Source organism: Taudactylus pleione, unplaced genomic scaffold (assembly GCF_031769625.1).
Source record: "Taudactylus pleione unplaced genomic scaffold, aTauple2 ptg000404l, whole genome shotgun sequence".
In the NCBI taxonomy this organism is placed as follows: domain Eukaryota; kingdom Metazoa; phylum Chordata; class Amphibia; order Anura; family Myobatrachidae; genus Taudactylus; species Taudactylus pleione.
Window position 1 is genome coordinate 60671 of NW_028284806.1, and position 10812 is coordinate 71482.

General features: G+C 45.5%; 1 protein-coding gene across 2 annotated transcripts; it reads left to right on the forward strand.

The window, feature by feature from the left end:
- The first annotated feature begins 5923 nt into the window (after positions 1-5923).
- Positions 5924-10566, forward strand: LOC148506429 (uncharacterized). Of its 2 annotated transcripts, none has more exons than XM_088446783.1 (5): positions 5924-6167; positions 7196-7274; positions 7370-7467; positions 7611-7710; positions 9323-10566. In XM_088446783.1, the coding sequence occupies exons 2-5, from the start codon at positions 7241-7243 to the stop codon at positions 10315-10317; spliced, it is 1227 nt and encodes a 408-aa protein (XP_088302909.1). In that variant the 5' UTR covers positions 5924-6167; positions 7196-7240; the 3' UTR covers positions 10318-10566. The 2 variants fall into 2 exon arrangements, with proteins under 2 accessions (XP_088302909.1, XP_088302908.1); XM_088446782.1 differs by having other exon boundaries at positions 5925-6167; positions 9320-10564.
- The last annotated feature ends 246 nt before the right edge of the window (positions 10567-10812 follow it).

A 10812-nucleotide genomic window follows, 5' to 3' on the forward strand; every position in this document is an offset into this window, starting at 1 on the left:
CGCGACCCCCACCCTCACGACCGCCCTCCCGCACGACCCCTTCCAGATTACACTAACCACGGTGATCGGTGCTCCAGTGATGTCCTCTGGGGCTCCGGCCAGCTGGTCTCCCATCCTGCACTGTGACCACGGTCAGCTGTTCTATGTAGCACTGACCAGGGTCACAGTGCAGGAACCGGGAGACCAGCTGGCCGGAGCCCCAGAGGACATCACCGGAGCACCGATCACCCTGGATGCAAGTTGTTGTTTTTTGTTTTTATTTGAAACTATTTTTTTATTTTTTTTGCAGTGATCAGCTTGTGGTCTATTTAGACCAAACAGCCGATCACTGGAGCCGGCTTCCGGCTCAGCCTGTCAGAGCAGAGCAGGAGTCGGGGGACCAGGGACTTAGGGCTCGATCCAATTAGATGCGAATTGCAAGTAGAGAGTTTGTTTCTTTAAACTCGCACACTTCGCCGCGAAGCGCGCTCCCAACAATTCTCCAATCCAATTAAAATTGCCTATTCGTACTACTCGCAGCGGAGGGGTACGAACTGACTGCCAAATGACATTTGCGAGAAATGCATGACAATGTAGGGAGACCATCCGGGACCCCCCAAATGGATAATTTCGTTAGCAGGACCGTATAGACGGCTGTTTGTGGCCATTAGGAAGTTACTGTACGTTTTGAAATGGTGTCAAATGGCTGATTTGTGCTTTTTTTTTTTTAAATGCAAGAAAATTTAAAAAAATAAACTTTTTTCATTTAATCTCAAACGAATTAAACAAAAAATGCAAAAAAAAGTAGGAAAAAAGGTGATTTTGGGGTACTTTGAGGGCACCTTGAAAAATGGAAAAAAAAAATATAAAAACAATTATTTTTCAATTAAATTATTGTAATTAAATTTGGGGTGCCTAAACTAACGAAAAAGTTGATTTTGGGGTAATTTGAGGACATTTTTTTACCCCCAAAAATGACATGTTATTATTGGACTAATTAAGCTAATTGGAAACTTCCAAATGCCTAATTAGCCATTAGGGGTGGTGTCCAAGGGGTTCAGCACAGTGTCCCCACATTTTAACCTTAAAATAAAGATTTTCCTTCCCATCTATCACCCTCAGGGAGGTGCGAGTGGAAAGTTGCGAATTCAGTCTGACTGATCAGTGTGAGTTGCTAATTGGATTGCAAAATTAATTCGCTATGCAAATTTGAAGTGAAAATCGCACCTAATAGGACTGACCCCTTATTTCTTTACAATATATTTTTAGTAAATCTCAGGTAGATCACATTTCCCATTTTACATTTGAATGTAAGTACATTTTATGACGCGCCTCTCAGATGTAGCAGTACACGCCCACTTTACCGCCGCGCTCATAGGTGCTGCTTTCACCATCTCCCTGTAATACTATTTCAGAAGTAGGCAAGTAGGATCTATAAATAGATATATATCTTATAAATGCCCCATTTTATCATGGTCATATTATTTTCATATTGAAATCGGGTGTCGTTCCCGGACCCCACAAGAGTAAGCAAGTTTCCGAGAATGGTCGTCCCCCACTCCCCGTGCGCCCGCACGCGAAAGTGGGCGGTCCAGGTGGGCAATGACATGATTTGTGCTGAATCACGACATTGTAGCTCCGCCCCCTTCTTTACAATGCCGGTAATATCGGCATTATAAAGCGGGGGGGCAGGGACGCGGTCCGCACACCCCCGCACTGCCCACTGAAGCCGCCTACACACCACCTGCTGCACCGATCTGGCAGCCCACTCCTGGAGGGGTCTGCCAGAGTGTCGGTAAATGACATGTGGTCCGTAGCGTCATACAGGGGGCAAACAACACCGTAGTACATTGGGACACAGTACAATACATTATACAATTAATAGCTCTGGTGAGTAAGAGTAGTGGATGATGAGACAGAAGGGAGGAGGGCCTTGCTCTTAGGCCGGGTACACATCAGAACAATGTGTTTCTGGCCGATGGAATGACATTGCGGTTGCCCATACACAAAGAACGATATGGCGCGCGACGTACCGTTCACTGGCCGCATCCTGAATCATGGGGTCGTACACGATGTCTTCTGATTGACTGTGCCGCACGGCCAACCAGAAGATTTCGTATACGACCCACCAGAGTGCGCAGTCATGCGTACACACTGTGTGATCCGCACGACATGTCGTTCCAATTGGCCTGGAAACCCAGCCTTAGGAGCTTACATACTAACCATACCCCCTATGCCAATGCTGAGATCTCAGATGTTGGGAGTCATGTTATCCCCACCTTCCAACAGCTGTCAAAATTTAGGCTGGACGGTGCCCCCCATCTAAGTCTCAAACACACCACACACCCCTCCTCACATTGCCACTGGGACAGCTTTGTCCCAATTTCCAGACAGTCACGTTGGCGAGAGGATCTCTGGTGCGGGAGTGTTTTTAGGAGAAAGATATCCAGTGCCGCATGGTCAAGTAAGAAAGAAGATCTCCAATGCAGGACTTTTTTAGAGAGGAAGGATCTCTGGTGCGGGCCAGTTCTTTTACAAACAATTACGATGTGGAATAGTTAAACAAGAGAGAGAATCTGGCGCAGGAGGGACCAGGGTCGTAACTGGGGGTGTGCGCTACCCTTACAGCTCCCGGGAGCATCATGAGGATATAATCACTGGTGATTGTGGCCCCGCCCCTCCATGTAACGTCACACGGAGGGGACGTGGTCTGCGTCTGGAGTGCTAGTTACAGCGCTGGAAGGGACACATAGGAGAGATGAGATGGCTGCTTTAAATGATACGCCCGTGGGTGGGATGACAAATACTTGGAACTGATGGTTATGTCAGGGGTCTGCTCCTACCTTTCGTACGCTGCAACTTCCCCATTATGTGTCATCTCTTCTATGCGTTGCCGATGTAACTGGTGTAGAGCAACAAAGATGGCTGCCTCGTCTGGTACCTTGGGTGAGTTATGTAACCTGTGGAATTTATTACCCAAAATGGCCGCACTAATCCTGCATTAAGTTTATTGTCCCCGTTCACTATGTTCGTTGTTTTTCGATTTGTTTTCTTCTTGCTGTGATACAAAACCTTTTGTGCTATGCTTTTGATGCTTGTAAACTTGCTTTGAGTCCTGCTGGAGAAAAGCGCTATATAAATAAAATTATTATTATTATTATTATATCTCTGCGTGGGACTGTTTTTCAAAAAGTTGAATCTCTGACACAGGATTGTCATGAAGGAGATGGGATTCCTGGCATCAGAGTTTCACATAGGAGCGAGGATGTTCGGCAAAGCTCTCCAGTGCAGGGCAATCATGAAGAAAAGAAGATCTCTGGTACGGTTCTGTTATTAGGATAAATATTTGTGATGTAGGAGAGAATACGTCTCTGGCGTGGGACGGTCGCGTAGGTTAGAGGATCTCTGGGGCAAGACGGTTTTTCAGTAAGATTTTTGAGGGGGAATGGCCATGTAGGTGAGAAGAACTCTGATGTGAAAATGTAGGACAGAATATCGCTGGCGTTGGTCAGTTTTTTTAGGAATTGGATGTCTGATATGGACCAGTGATGTAGGAGAGAAGAACTCTAGCGCAGGACAGGTTTTTTTTTAGAAGAGAGGATTTTTGATGTGACATGGTCACAAAGGAAAATCCCTGGCACAGGATGGATCTGTAGGACAGAATATCTCTGGCATGTAGAAGAGAGGATCTCTGGTGCAGGACTGTTTTTTAGAAAGAAGGATATCTGACTTGGGACGGTCACATAGGAGAGAGTATCTCCGACACAGTACAGATTTTTTAGGAGGAGTATATCTGGCGTGGCCAGTAACGAAGGAGAAAATGTCTTTGGTGCTTGATGATTATGATGGAGAGAAGATCTCTGGTGTGGGGCAATCATGTAGGAGAGAGGATCTCTGTCGTTGGATGGATTTGTAGGACAGAATATCTCCGGCATGAGATGGGCACATAGGCCTCTTTCTGGGGTCGGTTTAAGAAAGGAGAGGGCCCATGTGCAGCCTCCACGCGGGCCCCCTCCTCTCCCGCAGTGCAGTAGATTCTGGATTTGTGCCAGAGTCTACTGCACATGGGCAGGTCTCTGGGAACATGGCGACGCAGGACCTTGGTTAGGTAAGTATAATTACATGGGTGCAGTGTGGGAACACCCTTCACCGTTTATAGATATGCCAATAATAAGAGGATCTCTGATGCATGATGGTCATGTAGGAGATAGGATCTCCAGCATGATGGTTACGTAGGAGACAGGATCTCCAGCATGATGGTTACATAGGAGACGGGATCTCCAGCATGATGGTTACGTAGGAGACGGGATCTCCAGCATGATGGTTACGTAGGAGACGGGATCTCCAGCATGATGGTTACGTAGGAGACGGGATCTCCAGCATGATGGTTACGTAGGAGACAGGATCTTCGGGCCAAAGAGGCACGTAAGATAAATGTTCTTCGAGACGGAAGAATATTCTTTAGGAGGAAGGGTCTCCAAAGTGGTATGGCTACATAGGACGGAGGATCTCCAGCTCAGGACAGTTACAATCAAGAAAGCATCTCTGGCGAGGGACAGGTTTTTAGAAGAGACGATCTCTGGCACGGAACAGTGACATAGGAGATAGGATCACTGGCCTGGGGTGTTCACGTGGGAGACAGGATTTCTGTGGCCAGACAATAATGAAGGAGAGAGTTTGTGCGGCATGGGACAATCAGGTAGGAGACAGGATGTCTAGTGCAGGACGATCATGTAGGAAAGAGGATCTCTGGTGTGGGATCGTTTTTTAGGAGAGAGGATCCCTGAGCCGGGCTGGTTATGTAGGAGAGAGGATTTCCGATGTGGCGAGATGTCACATAGGGGAAAATACTTCTGACACGGGTCCGACAAGTAGGAGAGAGGATCTCGACATGGAAAAGTTATTTTAAGAAGGAGGCCTTCTGACAAGGGATGATCACAAATATGAATCACTGACATAGGACGGTCTTGCAGGAGTTTAGGAAGGAGGATCTCCAAAACGAGATAGTCACGAAAGAGAGAGGATCTCCAGAGTTGGACAGTCACAAAGAAGAGAACGATATCCGGTATACAGGACAGGTTTTTTTTAGAAGGGAGGATCTCTGACACGTACAGTGACATAGGAGATGGGATCACTGGCATGGAGTGATCATGAAGGAAAGAGTTTGTGTGGCACGGGACAATTAGGTAGGAGAGAGGGTCTCTGGCACAAGATGATCATATAAGAGAGGGGGTGCCTGGCACAGGACAGTCACTTGGGAAAGAACATCTCCGGTGCAGGACAGCCGCATATGAGAGAGGATCTCTCTGCATGTAGGACAGCGGATATCCAACATGGGACGGTTACGTATGACAGAAGGACAGAGGATCTTAAGGCCACCATACATCTGCCGGCCGATTCCCGAAACCGTCGATTGCCATCGATGATCGCCCATCCATCGGGGAATTGGTGAAAATGTTACTAATCCCCGATTTGCTGATCCCAATCCTATTTTGGTCGGGTTTGGCAAATCAAGGAAAATCAACATGTTGGATTTCACCGATGTCCCGACCTGGCATCTGGGAATCGATGAATTGGCCCAATATGGATACGGAGTGTTCATTTTTGGTTGCTACCGGCATATTATAATAAATATGCCCTGCTGCTCCGTCATATTCCTATGTACAGCTCCAAATTCCCACAGACCATTTGCAGATTCAACAATCCAATGAATTGACCCAGACTATTATACAAGAACTTTTTACTTGTGGTAATTTGGAGACTGATGTAGTCAGATTGTATTATTATTATTACTTTTTATTATTATATTGTTGTGCTGATCATTCCATATATAACCTGTGTGTGATGTCCAGGAGCTCCCTCTAGTGGTGAATTGTGATATCAGCCCGTACGACATGACAGCGCTCCGGTATATGGAGTGATGTCATGTGACGACAAGTACAGGCCGCACATTTCGGGTGTATGTAATAATAACAACAAGAGGGTGCGGAACGCGGGACCCAGAACTCAGCTGGAACGCAGAACCCGAAAGCCAGCTGGAACGCAGAACCCGGAAGCCAGCTGAAACGCAGAACCCGGAAGCCAGCTGAAACGCAGAACCCGGAAGTGACATGTAAAAGGAATTTAAGAGGAAATTGAATCGCTTTCTTGGCGACCCCCGGCTGTGATTCGTGTAAAAGCCGCTGCAGGTCAGTATTGAGGGGCTATGCTACATGAAAATGTGTGTAATAAGAGGCAGTAGGCACATATAATCATCAGGTGTGGCCCTATGATGGCTTTTATGCCATTATTATCCAATATATGTGCCCCTCCCCCATTTCCTGCTGCCCAGGCACCCGTGCCCACACCTCCTCCTGCCCTTGCCCCCCTCACTTCTAATATGTCCACCCACTTTGTTCTGCCCAAGTACATGTGTCCTCCATGTATGTGTGTGTGAGTACATGTGTCCTCCATGTATGTGTGTGTGTGATGTGGGGTGTATAATAATCCTGTGTACCCCCTTTTTCACTTTGTGTGTTTTGGGAAATATGTGTACCCCCACCCCTTAACCACCTATTTAGCCAAAAACTGCTCTGAAATTTTTTATTTTATTTAAATATTTTATTGGAAATAAAAACAAAACTTAATTTGGGAAGACTGAAATAACCTTCTACATAGGCCCCAAATTGTAAGAGCACCTCCAAACTCTCAATGGCAGTAAAACCGACAGTGGCACTATATCCCAAGTGGCATTACTCCCCCCACCACCAAGATATCATCATCAACGATCGTTCTCCCATATGGAAAATGAACGATATTGTCCAGGTTGCCCTGCATGCATGGACGATATCGTTATCGTCCAGCGGGAGCGAGCATAGTTGGTCGTTCATTGCATACACACGGAACGATATATCGTTGAACGTTATCGTTCAAAGATATCGTCTCGTGTGTATGCACCTTTAGCTGGGGGAAGCAGAGGAACGGTCTGGTCTGGCCCAGCCTGCTGCGGTCCCATCCCACATTCCAGCTAGGTGGTGAATGAGGGAATATGTCTTTGTACCCTATTGCCCTTACTTGTTTCTCTTACCTTTCATATTCCAGGGTAATGGGGGGGGGATATATACGCCCTCTAGCTGCCGGAGGTGGGCAGCACGGTTTGGATCTATAGTTGTAATGACAAACCGAGTGTTGGGTTCCTTGAAATTGTGAGGACGTCACTGTCTATTTCTCCATGCAGGAGTTGGTGTGTTTAGAAGGGCACAAAAATCTGCACACGGAGGGGATGATGGAGAATCACCGGCCCCTCACATCACTGGGTAAGTAGAGAATTTCATTTATTGTAATGGAGAGAGCAGCTATGGGACCACCTCACATATATACAGTGTAATCAGTCACTGTGTGTCTCCTACAGATGGCGCCAGTAACAGGAATACCCCAGAGAGATGTCCCCGTCCTCTTTATTCCCAGGATCATACAGAGGAGAATCACAGTGTCCCAGAGGATTATAAGGTGGATTGAATTGAGGATCTCCCCAAATAACGCTATACGTGAATATATATGTAGACAAGCTATATGGTTCTTATACACTAATATTTTCAATTTAATTTCTGCCTACTTAATTCATAGTTATTTTTATGGTTTCATCTGTTTAGGATCTAGGTCTGATTGTTATCAAAGTAGAAGATATAGAGGAAGAAGAGCTGTATGACCAGCAGTGTAAGGAGGAGGAAATCCCTATAGATATCATCACAGGTGAGTACTGATAAATACAGAGAAGGGTCACATTTGGGTAAATGTAATAGCCTGACACTTGGAGGCATAGGTGAGTTCCCGGGGAGTCTGACGGATGTTTTCAAGGGGCAATCACTTAAAAGGCAATACAAGGTTGGTTTTGCCTATTAAATGATTGCCTCTTTAAAACATCGGCCAGACCCCCCGGGAACTCGCCGATGCCTGCAAGTATCGGGCTATTACATTTACTACATAGTCACAACTACAATTTCTTGTTCTACCCGTCAGTACAAACTAATGAGGACAAAGTATCTGCCCAGTGGTAGAGTCTGGAGTCATTTGCCCCTATCAGACACTAGATAATGGGCTTTGTATGGTACTCTGGACAGTGGACTCTCTATGGTACTCTGGGCACCAGGCAGTGGGCTCTCTATGGCGCACCAGGCAGTGGGATCTCTATGGTATTCTGGGCACCAGGCAGTCAGCTCTCTATGGTACTCCAGGCAGTTAGTGTTAGTGTAAGTCTGTTTGTGTTTTTATTTTATTAAGTATTTTATTAGACACAACTTTCCCCCCTATAGTAAATTATCCTGTATATTAGAGGTCCCCCTCAGCCTGTATAAGAGCATTCACCTTCAAGGAAAGCCCCCCGCAAGCGCTCCCACTTCCCAGTGAGTGACCGGTATACGAGCTAGCCCAAGGACCCTTGCTCCTTTATTCTGTGCAGCAGTTCAGGAAGACTGTGTTCCTTGTCCTGGCTTCTCCTCTCCTCCAGCCTGACTGACATGTGGCCAGACCTATAGGCAGGAGCGCTGGTAGCCATGGTGACAGGCAGAGAGTATATCGTCTGCTAGGGACGGCAGCTACAGTGGGATGATTTTTGTCTCTATGTCCATGTCCTGTATCCTTGCTTTGCCCAATGGAGAAGGAGCACACTGGTACCCCACAGCTCAAGGACAGTAATGATAATAAACTAATATACTTAATTGAAACTGTATTACAGTGATTTTTTACTAATGCAGGGTTTTTTTTTGTTTTGTTTTGTTTTTTTTTTTGCAAGTGTCACTGACAAAATATATAATCCAGTTTACACCTAATGACCAGTATAACCAGTAGTTTGTGCCTCATGGTGTAAAAACGCCAATACCCCCATTTGCCGTATGATTACGCCACGATGCTATGTACTAGTCACATGACCGGATTATCTGTTATGTAACCGGTAGGTGCCCGCAGCCACTGCTGAGATTTATAATATCAGGGCGGCAGGGTGGAGAAAGTCAACACTTCGTTGAGCTGATGTCATCATACCAATCCGCTGTTGCCATGTCAACTAGCTTTTCTGTTCCAGCAATGGCCGCGAGGGGCTGTCCCGGGTACACAATGGCACTACTGCTCGTATGCACCAATGGGCGGCAGCTTTGCCCTCGTGTCATGGACTTTGGCCACCAGAGTGTGGTAGTTAGTCACCATGGCAACATGAAGTGGTATTTGCTCAGACCAGATTTAACTATAATGAAGGACAGAATAACAAAACACCCACGTTCCGCACTGTTCTATGCAATAAAGAAACGGTAAACCATTCAGCTGTACTACAAACAGTGATACTTTAATATGTTTATTTAATTCGCAGTAGATGGACACTACAACAGGAATACCTCGGGAGACCGTAAAGAGACTCCAGGAGAAAACCCCCCTAACTCATTTCAGCGCTCTAATTGCAGCAGTTCTTCTCCTGCCAACTCGCATACTGTTACCCCCAGTACAGCTCAACCGAGCGGTAAAATGTTTCCCTGCCTTGAATGTGATAAATGTTTTACCCGTAAAACATGCCTTGTTCAGCATCAACGAACCCACACAGGTGACAAACCATTTCCATGTTCTGAGTGCGGGAAATCGTTTACTCATAAATCCTACCTAGTAGAACATCAGAGGACGCACACGGGCGAGAAGCCGTTTTCATGCCCCGAGTGCGGGAAGTGTTTTGCACAGAAGTCCATTCTTGCTACTCACCAGGTAGTCCACAGCACAGAGAAGCCGTTTGTATGTTCAGTCTGCGGCAAGTGTTTCGCGCACAAGTCCTATCTCATGATTCACGTGAGAACGCACACAGGCGAGAAGCCTTTTCCCTGTTTTGAGTGTGGGAAAAGCTTTTCACAGAAATCGGCGCTGCGCAAACACCAAAGGACCCACACGGGGGAAAAGCCATTCTCCTGCTCGGAGTGTGGGAAGAGCTTCATGCAGAAAATCATCCTCATTAACCACCAGAGAATCCACACTGGCGAGAAGCCGTATTCATGCTCCAAGTGCGGGAAATGCTTCTCGTACAAGTCCAATCTTAATGACCACGAGAGAGTTCACACCGGCGAGAAGCCTTTTTCGTGTTCCGACTGTGGGAAGCGTTTCACCCAGAAATCCACAGCAGTTAAACACCAGAAGACTCACGATGGAGTGAAAGCTTTTTCGTGTTCTGTCTGCGGCAAATGTTTCTCACAGAAAACGCATCTCATTAAACATGACCGGACCCACCAAGAGAAGAAGCCCTTCCTGTGCTTCGAATGCGGGGATTGTTTTTCAAATAAAGCAAGTCTTGCAGACCATCAGAAAAGTCACCTACCTTTACACAAGTAACAGAAAAGGCATGTTTGATAAAAAAAAAGCTCAGGAATCATATAATATTTCTCCAACTCTAACATGGACCTCTTTATATATCATATAAGAGATATTTTAGTGGATCCCTGTTTGCTATTATTGTACTCTTTTATGTTATATGCGACTTGCATGCTAAGTTTTCCTAGTCATTAAAGATGTATCTTCTAAAATACTGGTTGATTTCCGTAGACCAGTCTGTGATCTTTTACCCTAAAGCGGTTGTCTGGTAAGTTGAGCGTTTGGGACACACCATCTAATAATATTACCCTTAATAATGCCATATGGGTACTACTGATTTTTTATTTATTTTTTTTCCTTACAATTAAAAAAAAAAAAATTGTATTATATATTTTTTTTCATTGTAAGAAAAACAAAAACAAACAAAAAAAAAAATATATATATATATATATATGAAAGGTTATATGTGCTTTAAATATTAATAATACAGCTGTGTCAGCAATGCTGCTTGTAAAA